The following is a 20,485-nucleotide window of genomic DNA, read 5'->3' on the forward strand; positions in this document are numbered from 1 at the left end:
CCTCGTTGCCCTATTTTTAGGAGGAATGGTGTCTGCTAGATTAGAACACTTTTTCCTCTAGGGACTCAGAGTGAACAGAAGAATTTTCAGCAGCTTATTTCTGATCTTCCACTCAGAAATGCTTTCATGAGGAGGTTACAGTTCAGTTTTTCTGAGTTAGCACTTCCCGTCTCATGGATCTCTAGATTAGGGGGCTGCTCTGAGGCCCCAAAAAGGGAAAATGGGAAGAAAAAAGGGAAGTCACTGAATGTACCCTAGCAGATGAAGCTATGCTTTCAGGCAGCTGTGGCTGGAAAGACTTCGTTTAATATTCAGAGCGGATATCCCCGGGGGGCGGGGGGGGGGAGCGTTTAGAATGGTACATGTTTTAGAAATTCTACTGTTTTTCAGAAGGCAGGCAGTCAATTTTCCGTTTCAACCACACATATGTGCAAAATTCAAGCTCTTACAGAGAGGCAGCCAGCAACTATTGTTTAAAGTGTTTTAAACAGAATTTGGATGGCTCCTTCTCTTTTGAGTCCGTGCCAAATGACAGAGACCAACATTCATCTTTTTGTCCTATGAAACTCAGGAAGACACATGAAAGAACCTAAACTCGCATTCCTTAAAGAGATTCCGTGCAGTTACTTTCAATAATTTATACGCCCACGTACATGTACATCCCCTGTGTGTATTTTTTGTTTGTTTGTTTTTTGGTTTTTGCCTTTTTACTTGTGTGAAATCAGTAGCTAAAAGAACTGAAATCTACTTCTTCAGACTGGGACATTTCAGCAGCTCTCTCGCTGAGAAGCCAAAATGCCTGGAGCCGCACGAACTGCCCCCCTTGTCCATCATCTCACGGCTACTGCCCAGCGCCTTGCCGAGCGCGCTCAAGTAAAAGTTGCCCATCTTTTTAGCCCAGGTTTGATCTGCACGAGGGCAGCCGTCCAGCCACGGAGGAGACAGGCTATGCAGCGGGCGCCGAAGACCTGAAACCATGGCCGCGAGCTGCGCTGTCCTCCGCATCGCCCTGCACCCTTCCCCCTTTATCTAGAATTAAGATTGCGTTTTCAGCGACAGCAGCGACTACTCTAGCAACCCCTGGGATGTTTACTATGAGTTTCTTATCGACCCGCCTTCAGATTCCGTTTTCGGTAATCTAGCTGGCGAGAAGTACGACAGGACTCTCGAGTCTTCTCCTCCGCCGCCCGGCACCACACGGCGGGGATGGCCTGGGTGCGCCGTATGTGGGAGGGTGGACGAAAAGATTTCCCACCCACACACCACGTCTCTGCCGGTGGCTGGTCGCGCTTTGCGGTCTTTGTCCGCTAGCCCTTCCGCCGGGGCCGCGCACTCCCGCGTCTGGCCAGCAGGTGGCAGAGTTGGTTCACGTTGAGTCGCTGCCAAAGAGAACGGCGCTTCAACCTCCCCGAGATCGCCCTCCCGTTGGGACCTCGGCTACAGAGGAAAACCCGGCCCAGCCGCGGAGAGCGCAAGAGGGGCGACTCCGGGGAGGGAAGGAGGGACGCCCCTCGTCTGGAATCGAAGTCCCCCGCAAACTCGACTCCTCCTTTGCTAGAAATGCACCGAATAACGTCAGGAGTCAATCTCCGGACTGCCGGCTGCGTTCCTGTTGCGGGAAGGCGCTCAGATGGCTGCGCCCGCGGTGGGGGGACTGGGGGACGGACCACGACCCAGTGGTGCCAGCGCTCCAGAGGGTCGGTAACAACACCCACTGCACTTCGGCAGGGGCAGCTGCGCAGATTTCTGTGGGTCCTGCTGCCCACCACCGTCTCCCGAGACAAGGACAGCTGCCGAACCAGCGCTGTTCAGCGGTTGGAGCGCAGAGCCGCAGCAACCGCTCGGGGCAGTTTCCGAGTTCCCATTAGCGATGTCTGGGCAGGCGCAGGTTCCCACATTTCCACTCCAGCCCTTCGCTTTTACCCCACGCGCCCCGGACTTGCCAGGTCCGGTCCCAGGGACTCCCCCGGGCTATCCAGGGCCATCTCAGGGCGTCTTGCAGCGGTGGGGAGTCCTGTCCCGGGACCAGGATGAGATCCACCGCGCAAGCGCTGAGATGGGGCCAGAGCGGGCTTCTCCTTTGCTAGAAAGTCATTCTTTCAGCCTCTGGAGACAGTGACTGAGCCCTGCTTCCGGCCAGGCGCTGCACCCGATCTTGGGGACTCCTGCTCTCCAGGCAACTGGGAAGCTTGGGGAAAAAAGGAGTAATAGACCCACAAAACTCCCTCCAAAGAGCATTTCATATGGAGATGCACCATAAAGACACAAAACAGAGCAAGGTAGCAGAGGGTGGCTGGGGCCCTGCGCGGGAGTGAGTGTGCAGCCCCAGCTGGGGCTCGCGGGACTCGAACACTTCGACCCTCAGAAAAGAGCAACGGTAAAGAGGTCAACTTTATACTTATCTTATTGCAATAAAATCGCTTTTCCTCTATCTCAAACCACCCGTGGGTGTAACAAGGGTTTGCCAACCTTTCCTCGGCCTCCCCGCTTCAATCGATTCAGAGTTTTTTCGAAGCTCCTTCCACCACCCAGGGGCTGGACCCCAGAGGTGACGTCTGGGGACCCTACCACCTCCCTCTTGCGGGGGCGAGGACCCCAGCAGGGCTCGCCCCCTCAAGCCCGGGAAGACTGCGCGCCCTGCGGAGCCTGGAGGGGCGGGGCTTCGAGGCGGGCTCTACCCGGTAGGGGCGGGGCCAGGCCGCCCCGTCTGCGCCACCATTGGCCGCAGACCCCGGACTGGCGGGCGCACGTCACCGGCCGGGCCCGCCCCCTTGGCAATGTCTTCAGCCTGCTGCACTCCTAACTTAAGCATTTATTCCACTGGGATAGAAGCGGCAGGAGCAGCGTTGGCACCGGCGAACCATGGCTGGGATTTTCTATTTTGTCCTCTTTTCGTTTCTCTTTGGGATTTGCGACGCTGTCACTGGTTCCAGGGTGTACCCTGCGAATGAAGGTAAGAGCGGGGTGGCCTTTCTGCGGTCGGGGACGGAAAGGGGAAGATACGCGGGTGAATGTTCCTCGTGAGCGCACGGTTAGCGGGTGCGGGGGGATCTCGGCGTGAGCGGTGCATCCCGACTCTGGAAAAAGGGGGCCGGGTCGAGGGGATCCGCGAAGGGGCTGCGGGGAGCGGCTGAGCAGCCCGCCCTGTGGTGGTGACCCGTGCGGGCGGCGAGGCTGCCCAAGTTTGTAGCGAAAGGACAAAGTTTATCTGCATCCGCCGGCGAGGCCAGCTCGAGGCGCCCCGAGGGAATATACGGGAGCCCACGCCAGGATTAAAATAATAATTCTGTGGCCCTAATCCTCGCTTCCACCTCTCCCCCACCCAGCCTCGGTCGAGGGCTTGGTGTTCCCGGGTTCTTATGAAAGCCTTGCGAGCTCTGCTTTCTGCAAAGTTTCACGAACCCAGCGCTTCCCGCAGCCGGCTGCGGCGGTCGAGGTGCCGGTCGCCGGTCCCCGGTCGCCAGTGACCTGATTTCTAGCACCTGGCGTCAGACATCATTTCCCCCCGCTGGGGTCTGCGCCCTGGGGGTGCGATCGCTGTTTTAAGGGGCCCACGCTCCTCAGATCATCCCGCAGACCTGGGGAATTCGCCCTCAAGTTGAATATACTCGAGTTTTTGCTTTATGCCCCAGAAGTGTTACACGGGTTAGTTCGGAAGGAACGTGCGGGACCGACCGTACCCGTCTGGGTGCGCGGTGTACCGCGCGTCTGTTTGGACGTGCTGGAAGGATTGTGTGTGTGTGTGTCTGCCTGTCTGTGTCGGGAGGTGGGGGTTGATCATTTAGTTACTGATGATCTCAGGGAAAGACGAGTTGAGTGTGCGTGTGTGTGTGTGTGTGTGTGTGTGTGTGTGTGTGCGCGCGCTCGCAAATGCGTCTGTGTGGTGCGTGGGTGCCCGCGTGGACGCGGACGATCGCGTGTCTGTGTGCGAGTGCCCTAATTGTGAGCGCGTGTGTTCCTGCGAATGCTCGTGCTCGAGCCTGCGTGCATCTAGCCTTGCATCTGTCTCGCCGACTCTTTCACCCCTCCCCGCTCTCCCATCCAACCATCCATCCATCTATTAATTCGTCCATCTCTCCAGGATCCATCCCTCCATCCCCGTGCAATCTATCATTTTCCCTTTTCCGAAGGAGGGAGCCAAAATCCAACTTAGCCTTGGCTGCGCGGCGGGTACCCAGAGCTCGCCAGGCGGAGGCTCGGAGAGAGTCACACACCTGCCGGCAGACGCTGCTTGGGAGCAAAGGGGCGCTCGCTCACCGTCCCTATATCCTCCCTCCTTCCGACGTGACTCCGGTAGCCGTCTCGGCCGCCCCTGGATTCGCAGGGTCATTTCTCTTAGCCGAATCGCCCCTCCCGCGTTCTCCCGACTACTTCGCACACTTGTTAGGACGTCCCCTGAGACCTCACCGCACCAGGCCCAGAGATTTTCTTTTTACCCCTTTCTTGCCTTTTATGTTGGAAGCAAAACTTGGGAGCCCTACACACAAAAAGGCGCTGATGCAGCCGTAGGCTGATGCAGAAAGACGAGGGGGATGAGTCACCCCCCTCTTGGACCCCTCCTCTCCCTTGAAAATTAATTCATTTTGTTGCTTTTTATTCCCATCACGTTTCCTTTTCTCCTTTTTACCCTCCCATTCTACTCCCTCCCTTTTTTTGTAAATTGGGTCTTATTGTTCCCTTTGTGTCCCTAATCCACCTTACATAAATCCAAATGGTTGTAGCAGGCTTTTCTCTAGGGACCGAGAAGAGAGAACGAGGCCGGGGGTGGGGCGCAACTCCGGGCGGGAGCGACCCGGGGAAGGCTCTACATTTTAAAATAATTAACAGACCCCAGGAATTCAGGCTTCTCGGGAAAACCAGGAGAAAGAGGCTGATTTTAACTCCTTTGACTTCGGGGTGAAACGAGAGGGGGAATGGGCAGAATTCAGGGGTCTGGGGGCGAGATCGAGAGTCGGCGTGGGCAGGAGCAAGGATGAAGACAGCCCATTCCCACCCCTCCCCCAGCCTGAAGAGCTGGGCTTCGCTGATCAAATTAATAACCCGGTGGTTCCTTTGAGATGGGCCCTTCGACCTCCAGGCCTGCAGATCTCGGTGGGAAAGGGGACTTGGAGAGGTTAGCAATTTACTGCGTCCTTTTCAATGTCCTAGGTGCCTAGGACTGTACCATCCTGGGCGGGGGACAGCCGCTGGGTAGCCGCCCTCCTGGTTCCCTTAAGCTTTGACGCGCGCTTTTTACGTGTAGCACAAGCATGCTAAGGTCTATTAGGCAGCACTCCAGACCTAGAACTCAAACCAGTGGTTTCCTCTTGGGTGGAAGAGGAGTCTCCGACCGTCCTCAAACAGACCTGGGAAAGAGTATACTTCAGCTGATTTGCATTCTAATTCTACACGTCTGCCCTTCTCCCTTCTGAAACTTTGATATTCAAAAAAGCAGCGGATACCACATCCAGGGCCGATTTATTTGGTGGCGGAGGTGGAAAAATGGTAGAGGAGAGAGCCTTTTCATGACCCTTTGAGCACTCTCAGATAGAATTCACTTGTGTCTCTGTCACGATGATGATGAGTTATGTGGTCATCTGAAACTTACAAAAACAAATAACTCCAGTAGATACGGGACAGAGATGAATGCAGATTTTGCTCTTGAGTGCAACTGCCCTACATAGATATATTTATTTTTTGAATTGTACTTGAGATTCTCTATTCATCCTTTTAAGAAAATGAATCAACTGAGTCCTAGAATGGAATTTTAAATGCTAAGCAAGTAAAATAAATAAGAACTTGCAGATTTAAGGAGGGGGAGAAGATCAAGTGAGTAATGATTATTTACATAAGTGAGACCAAGTTTAGGTTTTGATCAGAGTTGGGATATGCACACCCTCAGCACATATGGAAACGCTCAGGCAAATGGTTTTCGTAGTATTGGCTTTTTGCAATTGGAAATTAATCTATTTTTCTTTCTCTCCCTCCCCCGCCCTCTCTCTTTTTTTTTTTTTTTTTTTTTTTGCAGTTACCTTATTGGATTCCAAATCCGTCCAGGGCGAACTTGGGTGGATAGCGAGCCCTCTGGAGGGAGGGGTAAGTTCCGAGTCTCTCTGTGCTCTGAAGGGTAAAAAGGAGTGATTAGCAACTTTCCGAGAGTCCTAATGGCTTGATTCTTGTTGATTGTGGTGAGAGGGTCAGATTACCGCCATGGCCTATGAAGTGAATTACGCTTTGTTGCAGAAATCCTATCCTCCCCTTGGATAGGTCTGTCATGGAAGAAGTAGAAACCAAAAGAGCTGAAAGCATTTTCGAAGTTAGAAGACCGGTGGTGGTAGAGGTGTAGCCTTAGATGCCTATTTTAAACTCAAATACTGACAAGAAATGCAATCTGGGGACCAAATTAGAAATTATGCCCATTACTGTGATGGCCATGAAGTCCTGACAGGGTGAACGTTAGAGCAATATTTTGTTGCCTGATGAGGAAAATGAATAAATAAGGATACCAGGCAGAAAACACTTCTAACGGTGACCTTAAATCAGGTGCTATTCTCTTGCACACTCACAGAAAGCCTTATGAACTTGTGCCAGGGACACAATATATGCAGAAAAACCCACATGCTTGAGTATTGTTGGTGCTAGATGTGAAATATTTAAGTATTTGGACTCAGATCTTGGGGCATGGAAGTCCGGGTTATAAAGTATTAGAGAATGCATCACTGCTCATTACTTCTCAAATTCGCCATCACTGTCTCCAGTGGAAGATTCAGAGAATACAATTAGGTCAATGACCACATTCTCCTATCCCCCCCTCCCCGCCACCGTCCCTTGTAACAGGTCAGAATGAATCAGCTTTGGAAAGAAATCAGTACAGTATGTATCTCTGGCTTCTGCCAAATTGAAATAACTCTTAAAGCCTTTAAAAATGAAGCATATCATCCTATTTTTACATGCTTGATAGTCTATGACTGAGTCAAGTGATTAAAAACAATAAGGATGAAAGAAAGATTAGGAGTCTTTACCAGGCAAAAATTGTTGTTGCCAGCATTTGTATGGTGCTTAACCTGTCCTTTGAGTAAGCAATTGGAGATTAAAAACATATGTAAAGATTCATAAAAACTGTTGTAGAAGACAAGTTTCAAAAATAAGACAAGGCAGGAAACGGTCATGAAAATAGACTTTTAAGCTGTCTTTTTCCCAAGCGGATCTTGTAATCCATTTGAAATAAAATGGTGATTTCCCTGCCTTCCTGGTTTTCTGCCTGAACTTGACTGCAGTTGGTTGGGTCTCTGCTGAAAAAATTCCAGTCTGCCCTCAAAACCATTTTTTTAAAGGAAGGGAGAATGATTGGCAGGCCTCTGGCAGTGTAGACAGGCTGTATTCACTGCTGATTGCAGGCAATTGCCCTCATCCTTTGAATGCGAAGAAAGGTACAGCTTTATCTTGTGAGAGTCAGACTCTTGTTAATCCTATACCCTGGAAAGGTCACTGATTCAGGAAGCCTTTCCCATGCTACACCAGGGCTATTGCTCTGTAGGTTGAATGTATTAGAACTGTCTGCAAAATTGAGGATGAAAGGTGTCCGTACTTGCATTAAAATTTTTAATGAGCCTTATTTTTCTTACTGGCTGCTCTCAAGTTTAAAGAGAGAATGCATCAGATATGATTCTGGATCTGACTTGTTATATTCAATATACATGGACCTGTTTAAAAGCAAAGGGTGATACAGTTTTGAGTACAGTCTATGTTCGATCTAGTTTCTGAAAAGCTTTTATTGCAATTTAATATGCTGCAGACTTACTCCACCCCCACCAACCCCTTCCTCAAACTGCTGAAAAAGCACCTGGTCATGTTTTCTAGCCAAAAAACTTCTCTTGGTTGTCTCAATCTTTCTTAAAAAAAAAAAAAAAATACTATGCATACTGATTGTTGTATACAACCCAGAACTTTTTATGGGCTGAGTGTAGTCGGTTTTTTTCTATCCTTAAATATGATGTGTATAACATTTTAAGTATTATTATAAAGGGTTAGAAATAAAATTTTATTTGTGCATAAAAGAAATAATTGTTCCAAACTATATAATAGCCTCTGGGAAATTGTGTGCCAAATTATAAAGTTTAATTCATTTCTAGATTTTGCAATTGAAGAGGACTTTTTCAGGGTTAGAGTGACATGAATTAGACATCTGCCAAGTAGAGATGGATTAGCTTTCCAAAGTTCTTTCTAGCTGAGGAGAAGAGCATATTTGAGTTTTTGGATTATTCTGAAATCTCTACTTATTGTTAGAACAAACTACATCTTTCTTGGCTGGAAATTTGGGATTAGAGATTTCTCCAATAATGACAATTATTTGTTATTATTTTTTTAAAAAGAGAAAGAAACCTTATTCGACAATACCACAAAGTAAAAAAAATATGTGTGTGTGTGTATATATGTGTGTGTGTGTGTATATATATATACATACATATATATGTGTGTATATATATAGTCAAAGGCAATGCTGTTCTCTTGTTTTTCTATCAGAACGACTAAGTACAACATGAGAATAATGGAAAGTGATGGTTCCTGATAGCAACATTATAGCAAAAACCTAATTTCTTGGCAGTGTTCATTTAAAGGAGGATATTGAGTTCCTGACATTGATTGTATAACACAAAACTAAGGGGAGATTTGTCATTGTTCTGGTGAATTGATCAGTGTGTTTCGACAATCAAGTTCAGCCTGGAAAATTCACATTAGACCTGAATTTCCCTGTATGAACTCTGTGGAGATATCCCTATGTGCTTTCATTTACATTGATAAATATGTTTTTCCATATTCCTTTTGTTCTGAGATGAGAAGCATGCTGAGTAGTATTTTTCAAGGTGGGGATCTACTTTGGGATTTACATGAATTTCCCCAAATAAGTAAATTACCAGTGATTTATTACTTAGTGGATAAAAAGAAATTTTAATCACCACAGGGTACTTATCCCTCCCAGTTCCAACTTTCATAATGGTAGCAGATGAAAGGGACGCAGAAATTTATGCATTATGGCCCTTTACATAGTAATATTTCCATCCATTAATAGTTTTCCAATGCATAGAAGAAAAACCTGTTAAAAGGTACATTATGATTCTATGTACTTCATTTTATTGAATGGAGCTTTAAGTGGAACTACTATAGAGTACAATTTTTTAAACTGTCTTTTTTTCTTCTAATTATATCACATGTTAGATACATAAGGTGATTTATACCAAATCTATATAAATGCACTATCGTAGATATTAATGAATAATTGGAGACCGCCTATTATCCTTGCAGTAGCCCCCAAACAATCTTGCTGCTTTTACGACTGTTTTTAAAAGCCATGGCGAGAGTTACTCTAGTCACGATGAATTCAGATGGTCCCACCCCTGGAATCTTTATGTTAGGAAGTAGATTGCAAAAACTACCACCCTTCTTTAATTTTCGTGAGCTTTCAGTGGTAAATACCACTTACTATTTTTTCAGTATCCTGAGGATATTTAGAAGCAAAGCATGTATGTATCCTTGTTTACTTATGTGTCTATGTTTTCAAAGTAGGAACAATATACTAACACTTAATTGAATACATGCTTCTGATGGCAGTGCATTTGAGAAATCAGGCCAGAAAGTTTACTCTCTGTCTTCCCAGGATTACAAAAACCAGAATAGTGAGATTTTTCCCTATAGAGTAGTGACAGTGCCAAAAAAAAAAAAAGAGCAAAAAAAAATCGACTGACATTTTTTTAGGTATTAGAGAGCAAAGTTCTGACAGGAGCACCACTAATTAACTGATAATTGTCTTCCTTTGGCAAGCTCTGCTCTTCCTGCTCTTAATTTTCAGGTCTCTGCTCTGTTGTTGAAACAATATGCATACTAGTTTTTCATTTATGAGTAAATTTGAACTGTTGCCACTTGAAACTGTAGCTGTTGTAATAGGTGAATTTGAGGTTATTAGACCACCACAAGAAACTGCTGAGAACCCATGAGCAATAAATCCACGATTGCCTCTGGATTAAGGGCAAAAGAATGAAACAATTAAAAAAACACTTCCTCAATAAAATACCGTTTTATCTCCTTAAGATACTCTCTTAGTGAGGATTGGCGCTCAGCAGTTTTCTTGTTGGAACAAAAATCACCATTTCTTATGGGAGTAAAGTAGGATTGACAGATAGCTGAATGATGAAATTTTGTAATTGATACATTTCCTTTGGATCTCTGCAGTGGGAGGAAGTGAGTATTATGGATGAAAAAAATACACCCATCCGAACCTACCAAGTGTGCAACGTGATGGAACCCAGCCAGAACAACTGGCTCCGAACTGATTGGATCACACGAGAAGGGGCCCAGAGGGTGTACATTGAGATCAAGTTCACCTTGAGGGACTGCAATAGTCTTCCAGGTGTCATGGGGACTTGCAAGGAGACGTTTAACCTGTACTACTACGAATCAGACAACGACAAAGAGCGTTTTATCCGAGAGAGCCAGTTTGCCAAGATTGACACCATTGCCGCCGACGAGAGCTTCACCCAGGTGGACATTGGCGACAGAATCATGAAGCTAAACACTGAGATCAGAGATGTGGGGCCATTGAGCAAAAAGGGGTTTTATCTGGCTTTTCAGGATGTGGGCGCCTGCATTGCCCTGGTATCGGTCCGCGTATTCTATAAGAAATGTCCGCTCACAGTTCGCAATCTGGCCCAGTTCCCTGACACCATCACAGGGGCTGATACGTCTTCACTGGTGGAAGTCCGAGGCTCCTGTGTCAACAACTCAGAAGAGAAGGATGTGCCAAAAATGTACTGTGGGGCAGATGGCGAGTGGCTGGTACCCATTGGCAACTGCCTATGCAATGCCGGGCATGAAGAGCGGAACGGAGAATGCCAAGGTAAGACGAGCCATATTGTACTTTTCGTTGGGGCTTAGTGCATGTAATTAAATCAGAGATGAGGCTAAATGGAGTAAAGCCAGTAATTAGGAGCCCCTGTGGGATGTGGTAGGACAGAGGGGTCTAATGAGTAAGTGCTATAGCTCCAGGTGGCAAGGCTAAGATGGTTCAAACACGGACAAAATAAATGACGCTGCTGTAATCAGCAGAAGGCCAAACACATTTGCTAACCAGCTCTTAGACCTGCACTGGCTTGATGCGCCCTCTGAAATGTGAATGAACCAGCTGAAGAACAGGCATGATTGATCCTTGCTTAAAGGGGGTGGACACCTTTTCGAACCCTGGTAAATGGTAAACATCTCATTGCATGTTTATGTACATGAACAATTTACATGTGAAAATAGGATTGCTTTGTTCCCAGTCCCTTGAGCCTTATGAAGAAGGTCTAGTTTTCCCTGCTTGTGGAGCAGTGTAGACAAGGCTCAACAGAGTGTTTTAAGTACATTGGTTCCACTGAGCACCCATTGATAAGGGGTCCTAAGTGAAATTAATCTTGATGAAAGACTTCTTTATTTCCCCAAGGAGGTGATAAAAAGCTAGTAAGAGTCTTCCTATTTGATCTGCCTGTGGTCAGAGGCAATATTAAATTGTGATCCATTTTGGTTATTGAGGTTTTGAAGAAATCTAGGTGTCTTTATCATGTTGATTTGTCTGTATCATATTACTAAAGTGATTCCATTTCCTCACCTAAAATTCAGTATATGCAATTCCTTCTTCCTTGATGTCCCCTTTCTGTTAGAATACTGGGAAAGTTTGAAAGTTTTTTCTTATAGCAATTTTGTTTCTGAATAAGAGATGATAAAAATTTATGCGTCATATATGGAGTAAGGCTTTAAAAAATCAGTTATTCGAGGTTTTTAAAAATTTTTGCTTGATATTTACTTTTAGTGGTTATCGATAGCCTACTGCTGCCAATCTTATTATGGTCACTACTAAACACTGGAACTCTGGTCGCATCTATGGAATAGATCAGATTAATCTTTTTCTCATGGTAATTGTTAAGCTGCAGACTGAGTTGCCCATAGTTCATCTGATTTGGTGATTAAAGAGCCTGAAATAGCTGACTGCCAAACAATTCGTCTGGCATTTCAACCATCTTAATGACAGGCTGGGATTAACTATGGGGCAATCCACTTGACTGACTGGAAATCAACAGTTATAACCTAAAAAAAAAAAAAAATTGGCATTTTTGGTAATTTGGTTTCATAAGGTAATGTGTTTCTCCTTTCATAGTTTATATTTTTCTCAAGTGTCTTTCCTGATTTACTGTAGTTATTTCTAGGAGTAGCTAACAATGAATGTCTTTTTATTTAATTGTAAATAAAGCAGAATAAGGGCTGCCTGACTTTTTCATTGTCATAAAACAATAAGGTAAATTCATAAACTTAAAAATTTTAAAGTTGGAACTCAAAAGATGTCTTTACCATTTAGTTTCTGTTGACTTAGCAACTACTAGATAAATTATCTCAAATTGAAACCCTGAAATGTGTTCTGGTATTAATATTATAAAGCACATTGTTATTGGCACCTGAATTACAATAATCATAGAAGGGAATAGTGAAATGAACAGAGCAGTGACAATATATCATACTTTAGAATAAATTATTCTGCCTGTTCATTTTTTGTAAGATAGGACTTGCACATCTTTACATGTCAAGGTTTTTATATATATATATGTATATATTATATATATTTATATATATATTATATATATAAATATATATAAATATATATATATAAATATAAATATATATATTATATATATAAATATATATAATATATACATATATATAATATATATATTAAACATCCTTGTCTTCCATTTTATGCTCAAATGTTCACCTGTCTGGCATTAGTACATCTCTCTATCCAATGTCATTGATTTTCAATTGTCACAGAGCCCAGTAACTCATACATTGCTACGCTGCGAAACTCCTGACAGTTTTACAACCTAAATTAGAAGGAAAAGAGAAAAAGATGGAGGGAGGAGTGGATGTAAAGGCAATCGAACATGTTAGTGGTTTGCTTTATGGAAATAATCTTGGGAACCTAGTTAATCACATGGTTCATGGAAGGGGAGGAGCTCAGTGTTTTAGGTCCAGTCCGTTTCTGAGCAAACTGTTCCCAACACAAAGTCAGATGCTTGACAGATTGAGAAGGTTGGTTGAGCCACTTTTAAGAATCTTTGGTATTTCCTCACGTGCTATGCAGTTGCTACTCATAGATGATTAACTCTTTCAATAAGATACTTTTTGCACAAAACCTTGCACTTTGCTTGCTTGTTTGTTTTTAATACTACCGGTAAGAATCTCTCATGAATTTAGGCAGGAAGGAATAACTAGAATGACAAAGGATTCTTAAATTCCAAACTTGAGTGAAACTTTAAGATGGCTCAAGATTGTAGAAATTATAGATAGGAGTAATATAGAAATGGTTGTCTCCATCTTTGACATCATTAGTAGGTATCAAAAGAAGCATCCAAGTGAAACAGAAAGAACATCAAGACAAGGAAATGTGTCTCAACTTGGTCACTTAGCTAAATGACCCTGAACATGTTTATTAAGCTCTCCGAGTCTTGGTTTGTTCATCTATAAAATGGGTTAATAATAATTGTATTTGGCTTACAGACTTGTTATGAGGACACAGTGGTGTACGATTAGTAAAAGTCCCCATGTAGATTATACAGCATAAAACCGATGTTAATGCTAGTATTTTTTTTTTTTTAATCACTCTGGCCTTTCCCAAGAAGATAGCTGATGACCTTTTTTTTTGATGACTTTTAAAAGTGTTGAGTTGAAGTAGTAAAAGGGAACTCATCTCTCAGCCCCTCTTGGAAGTCAAGGTTAAAGATAGGAAACATTGCCTTGCCCTATAAAAGAATAATGTTCGTTTTCACAGTTCATATTGCAAATTGTATTTGGAGAGCGTCATTTTTTTTTTTCTCCCCTGTAGGAAAGAGAACTTTGAGTGAGAGAAAAGTGATTTGGGGGTGGAACAAGAAAAAATGAGGGTGTAAAGAGAACTGAAGAAGGGATATAATGGAGGACTGTTAAGTCTTCAGCATTTTGGCAGCGGGCTCCTCCTCAATTGTCTTTTCAATGGGTCTACTCTGGCAGGACAAATAGAAGAACAGGTGAAAGGTCACCTACTTCCTCATCCATCTTCCTTGGGGTCTGGGAGGTCAGAGTGAAGATTGATTAAGATCTTAAATGTTTGACAAAGGATCCCTGGGCAAAAATGGGCAGGGCGGGTGGGGGCCTGGGGTGTGCTGTTGTTTAAACTAACCCTGGTCTTATGCGGGAGTCCTCAAGGGGACTTGGGGACAGAACTACACTTCCTCTTGGAGTTCTTACTTCGAAGTAGTACATGCTAATGGAGAGGAAGGATGAAGAGCCGCGCTAAAAGGGCGGCGGGGTGGTAGCCGCTTTGCCCTCTGAAGCGGCCGCAAGTTCATTCTGTTTTTGAATAGCATTTTCTGAACTGATTTGACTGAGTCTCAGCAAATCTCAGCGGGACAACAAAAGAGTGTCAGCCACTCATCTGTCCTCCCCAGGAGAGTGGCTGGCCGGAATTGGCAGTGGCAGTTTGCACTAGCCTTGTGACTGGGTGCAGAGGATAACAAACTAGCCGAAGTAAGTCTAGTTACCAGTCCTCCTCAGATTGTCAGAGAAAGGAAACAGAGTCCATCCCAGCATCCCAGACATCACACACACACACACACACACACACACACACACACACTCTCTCTCTCTCTCTCTCTCTCTCTCACACACACACACACACACACACGCACACACACACGCACACACACTGAGGAAATGTCCTAGATGTTTGGCAAGGTTGTTTCCATTACCTCGGAAATAATAGGCAAAAGGAAGAGAGGGAAAAATTCTTTATGAACTTATTTTTGTTTAATTAAAAAGCTGAAAAATGAAAGGAAAGTCACAGATTTACTCTTCGTGAAATATTAATAAGCAATATTTTTAGAGAGTCTACAGAAAAATAAAACTAATAACAAGAAAACAGTCTTATAGAGTCACTCTTAAGGCCTAATAAATAATCATAACTGTGACAAAAATGTAACCAGGCAGACACAGGCCCTGCTGGAATACACAATTTTGTTAAAGATTCTTTGGGGTTGTATATATGTATATATATATATCTTCTATTATATGTCATTATACATATGATGCCTTCATGTCAGCAAAAAGGTATCTTATTAAAAGCTCTTCTGAGAAAAAAATAAGACAGAACTACTTTGATGGCTGTAAAATAGAAATATTTCAAATCTGTACTCTAAAAAGAGAGATAGCTGTTAAAAAAAAAAAAAAAAAAAAGATTGTTTTCTTAAGGACCTTAGGAGAAAGAAGTGCTGGAAAGGAAGCATTTAAAATATAGTTCAGAGAGATGCTGTTTCATATCCTTTACAGTTTTGAAATTTTCTTCTACCTTTGAATCATGTCTTTAAGATTCAATTGCTTGAATCACATACCTCCTTTTATCTCCGGCTTTGAAGCGTGGCTGTGATCATTGAAAGATGCAATTCTTCATATATGAGAAGAACAGGGTTTAATTATTGTCCTTTTTCTGTTATACTTTATTTCTTCTTCCTTTATAACTGGGCTTCTTTTTTGAGTGTGAATGATGCAATGGTCTCTATTTTGGGTTCACTAAAGCATCACATAGGAATTATCTCAGTTAGGGATTTTCAAATATGGTACTTAAGATTTGATGACTTATTCTAATCTAAATGAGCTTCATTGTACCTTTCAAAAAAATGAATTAAGATATAATTATTCTTTTAAGATACCAGTCTTTAGGAAAAGGATGGATTTAACTAACGGTTTCTCAGTTGCTATTGTGCAAAGTGAAGGTGGTCATGATATAAATTTGAATTTCATATCATTAAAATTTACTACTTAAGTGATTTTTTTTTTTGCACTTAATTGATGAATTTAACATTGTCAAAGAACTTCATGCTTAACTCTAACTTTTGATGAGTTACCACTGTACAATTGGGCAGGTAACCCAAATATATCTTTATTACATGTATTAAAAAAAATAACAGAAATAAAATTATCCTCTTAGTTGTCATTTTGGTTTTATGATACCTAACTATGATCGTGGACATCATTCTATGTTAGAAACAATAACTTCTTTGTTCTTCATAAAAGATGATTAATATTCTATAGTATGAATATTTTATAGTTTAATTTTCCCTTATCAATAGATATTTATTTTCTTCCATTTTTCCTGGTAATATTTTTAAATAAACACTGTAATTTGTAACTTTATTTAAAAAAATGATTAACTTTGCTTCGTAATTTTTCTGGCTTTATCTTGGACAAGTGAATTTAGTAAAACTTCTTTATCGTGAGAAGGTAAATGGAGGAGTGGTGTCCAGACTAGCAACTTCAGAAATGATTATGGAACATGGTGGGGTCTCATTAAATGTTCATTAAATGAATGAATAAATAAATACAGAAGGAATTGTGGTCCATTTTATATTAAACATTTATTTGGTGGAGTAATGTTTCATGGAGTCAACATGATATATCAGAATCTTTGTATGTGACTAATGTATTAATGAGGTCCTTGTTTATAATTCCTACTTCAATTAGGCTTTGAGTATTTTCATCATTTTTATGAATCATCTCTGTGCCTGAACGTTCAGCTCATGAGTTTACACCGAGTTATTTTAGTACAAAATGGCTAAGCCTTGCCTTTGGAGTTTGAGACTTGAGTTTAGTTTCCAGTTGTGCTATTTAACCAGATGAGTCATCATGGATACTAACTTAACCCCCTAATCTCAAGTTCACATTTGCGAATTGATGGCAACCGTATGTTGTTATGTAGGACACACACATATAAGCATAAATGCATAAAGAGTTTAGCACAGTGCCTAGAATCATTAAACACTTAGTAAGTGAAAATTGTTATTGTTAATTTTATTGCTGTTAAAGAAAAATATGGTGACAGTATGGGCAGTTCAGTTAGTTGCAGAGTAGAAGTTTTCTGTTTTGGGGGTAGCGATGGTGACACATAAAGATTTTGTCTGTATTGATCAAATCTTTGGTTCCTTAAGTTATTGCACTAATGCAGTGATTCTCAAAGTGTGTTCCAGCGGGGTTCTCCAAGACCCTTGCATGGTGTCTGCAAGGTTAAAACTTTCTTAATAACACTAGGATGTGGTTTGCCTTTTCCCCTCTTCCTCTCATACCTGGAGTTTTCCAGAGGCTGCATGATGTGTGATGTCTTATCAAATTGAGTACAAAAGCAAATATGAGCTGTCCTCTATTAAGCCAGGCATTGAAGAGATTTGCAAATAAATAAGTAAATACAATTCTTCTCACTAATTTCTTTTGTTGTGAGAAATATAGTTATTTGTGTTCATATATAATGCGTTTATTATTGGTGTTTTAAAATAATTAATAAATAATTACTTAAAAACATTTTCAGTTTCAATTTGCAGTGAGACTTAGTGATACTTTCAACTCATATCAACAAAAACATTTTGTCCCCTCAATATTTTAGACGTGTAAAAGGGTTCTGAGACTCAAAACTTCGAGGACTACTGTAGTGGTCCATCATGATGCCCGTTAGCTTCCCTGGCAGGTACATAGAGTGTGCTACTGTCTTGCCGTTGGCACATTTAAAATGAAAATGAAATAAGAAAGCTCTGGAAACTGCTTCAGCATCTGGGAGGTTTAGGTTGTATTTATTCAACCTTTTAGATATTTCTGTAAAATTAGATAGCGATTTATAATTCTTGGCTTTTTCAAAACTGTTTATCTGTATCCAACAACATGGCTGAGTTCTCTCTTTAGTTTTAGTGTGGTTGTGAGAAGAAATAATTAAAGAAGTACTCAGCTATCCCCAAGACCCGGAGAGACTATCTTTTTCACTTAGGGCATAAAGGCTTTCTCATTGTATCCCCGTACAGCTGGTACCTCCGAGCTGTTTTGGGGAGGAGAGCAGGTGAGGTCACTGGGTTCCATGATCTGTAGGGTAATGAATAGTTCTTGACTAAATGGACGTTCTGTGAATATTCAGGGTGTTTTTGGGGGTTCTTGGGAAACCACCCTGTCATTAGCTTACAACTCCCTTTGGATACACCAAGAGTTTCCTGGGGTGACTGTGGGTCGTCAGCTGTCTGCCTGGGGTTGCTTTTCCAAGCAGCAGATTCTTCATTTGCATATTCTTTTGCATATTGTGTATTCGCCCTCTTGCAAAACAACACACCCATCCCCTCCCCCCTTTCACAAAGGCAATGAGGGCTTCCTTTGGAAACTCCAGCCAAAATATCCTTCTGTTTATGCAGAACCCGATGATTTAGAGGCCATGCAAATTAATTCGGTTTTGATTTGAATGCTTCCAGAGATCAGGGATGGAGGGGGAAAGGGGACTGTTTACACAGGGCTCTTTCTGTGCAACAGGTCCCCCCATCCCACCCCCAGCCCCAGTGTGGTCAGTTGTCACTCCTTGGCCCCTTGCCCCATGAAAAACAACCCAAGCTCCTGCTGCTCATTTTATTCTGACCTTTAGGAAGAAACCGCACAGTTGGTGAATCCCTTGGCTTGTCTGTTTAGTGACAGCTTCAGCTGGAATCTCCCTGTTCTTTCTGAGGTGGGAGGAGGTGGCACTATTCAGATTATTCTAGGAATGTTTAGAAGTGTCCCAACAAAGGACTTAAAAAAAATGTAAAGTAAAAGATAAAATTCTTTGAGAAAGAATGATCAGATCTCAGGAAGTTCCGAAGATAGGCTTTAGGTCACTAGTGGGCAGGAATCCATTCATTCCTTCAACAAACAGATATTGAAAGTGAGTAATTTACAAACCACCATTGGTATTTTCATCTGTGTTTCTACATCTATGGATAAACACATAGGCCTTCATACCCAGAATCACAGTTAAAGTCCCTTGTTTTTACTTAAGCCGCAGATAAATTTCTTTAAAAGGTATATTGACTATAATTCTGTTCCTTATTCCACTCACTTTGGCAATTCCTGTCTTTCCATCCCACCCAGTGTCTCCAAATTTCCTTTAACCTTTGCTTTATTCCCCCAGAACAGACTCGCAAGTACACTGCATAATTTGCCCAACAGACTTCACTCTCCGCTTGAAATCAGCACTACCCTCAGAAGGCCACAATCATATGTATTCTATAAACTAGAAGAAGAGGACAATGCATGAAATGTTTTTGAAGTTCAATTAGTCTTGAGTTCAAGCTAATTTCACAGGGCAGAACGTGGGCATAGCCAGACCTCGTGGTATAATTAAGTGGAGGTCAGCAAAGACAACATCTAAATGTGGAAGAGCTTTGCCTTAGTCCCACATGGTCTGACGGAGTTTGATGGTGCTGTTCAAAGTCCATTTGGGATGGATTATTAGGATTAAAGAACAGCAGAAGGCTCTGTACTTGGTGCATTCTCTGGTGTCATTAGCCGATGAGAAAATTCAGCTGCTTATCTGGCTCTCGTTTCTAACGATGGATTTAAACAGACCCACACTTCTCAAAGGTGATCTTACTAACCTCTTCTTAATAAGTTACAGATCTCAAATTGCCCCAAATCCTTAAAGGGCCATTTGAAGGAAGTTGATTGATAATTATCATCTCCCCTATGTGTATGGATATTTTCTGCAGCGGTACAAAGCTATGGTACAGTTTCTTAATTACCCAGATAATCCTGTTTGCTTGTATTTTTAAACTATGAAGTACTGGGTAATTATTCAATTCTTAATAGAAGGCAAATGGCAATGTAAACAATAATTAGGATGTGAGACAGACTAATGCGCTTCAAAGCAAATTGTTTTTTTTCCATACTGTTCAACATGAAGACCCATAAAGCTAACAGTTTAGAAGAAAGGCAAAAAAGGTTCCATTTTGTTCATATTTTGTGGTGTTACCTCTTGATGGCTCGTTTCTGTGAATAGCAGTTTGCCCCAATGAAGCTGGCTGAGCCTAAGCCAAACGTTTCCCTAACAATCCCTTCCCCGCTGTTTGACATTTGGCTGTGTTCTCCCAGGGCTCCAGATTGGTCCTTTGTCTGCTTCAGATCCCAGGGGTCAGAGGTTAACAGAATACTGATGTCCTCCCATAATACCGTGGCAGGTAAATATGGGCCAGCCTCCTGATCGGTTAAGTCGCAGCTCAGGCAGGAATGCTTTTCTCGGGGGCCTTTGTCCTTAAGAACTTTCCCGATTAAGATGCCGGGCTTCCCAACTATTGCTTTTTCTACAGCGCATCTTTTATTATGAGCTGCCTTCTCTTTCATATGGCTTGTTTGTTCACAACTAACGATATATATCCCCAGAAATACGGGACCTGAAAATTACAAGCAAATCATCTCTTTCGATTAATTCATTTTACAAACTTAAGATGGTCATACTTTGCAATCTTTGCACAGTTAATTATGTCTTGCGGTCTTATCTGTACTGTAGGTTTCATTGATGAAATAATAAACTGATGACAAAGGCACTAGACAAGAATACTTTAGTAATGGTGCTCTTACCCCCTTCCTTTCTTTCTGTCTGGCCTTCATGGTGTATTGCCAG

General features: G+C 42.6%; 1 protein-coding gene across 4 annotated transcripts in view; it reads left to right on the forward strand.

Annotated features, from left to right (window-relative positions):
- Window positions 1–2,780: 2,780 nt before the first annotated feature.
- The window catches only part of EPHA4 (EPH receptor A4), a 133,193-nt gene continuing 115,488 nt past the window's right edge, over window positions 2,781–20,485 (forward strand). For 2 of the 4 annotated variants that reach the window (XM_016156703.2, XM_036235974.1), the window contains exons 1-3: window positions 2,781–2,953; window positions 6,008–6,075; window positions 10,207–10,870. In XM_016156703.2, the coding sequence (XP_016012189.1) occupies window positions 2,863–2,953; window positions 6,008–6,075; window positions 10,207–10,870 (823 nt within the window). In that variant the 5' untranslated portion in view covers window positions 2,781–2,862. The remainder of the gene's footprint in view (window positions 2,954–6,007; window positions 6,076–10,206; window positions 10,871–20,485) is intronic. The other 2 variants (XR_004955544.1, XM_016156704.2) reach the window with 2 other exon arrangements.

This window comes from Rousettus aegyptiacus, unplaced genomic scaffold, assembly GCF_014176215.1.
Source record: "Rousettus aegyptiacus isolate mRouAeg1 unplaced genomic scaffold, mRouAeg1.p scaffold_m13_p_2, whole genome shotgun sequence".
NCBI lineage: Eukaryota > Metazoa > Chordata > Mammalia > Chiroptera > Pteropodidae > Rousettus > Rousettus aegyptiacus.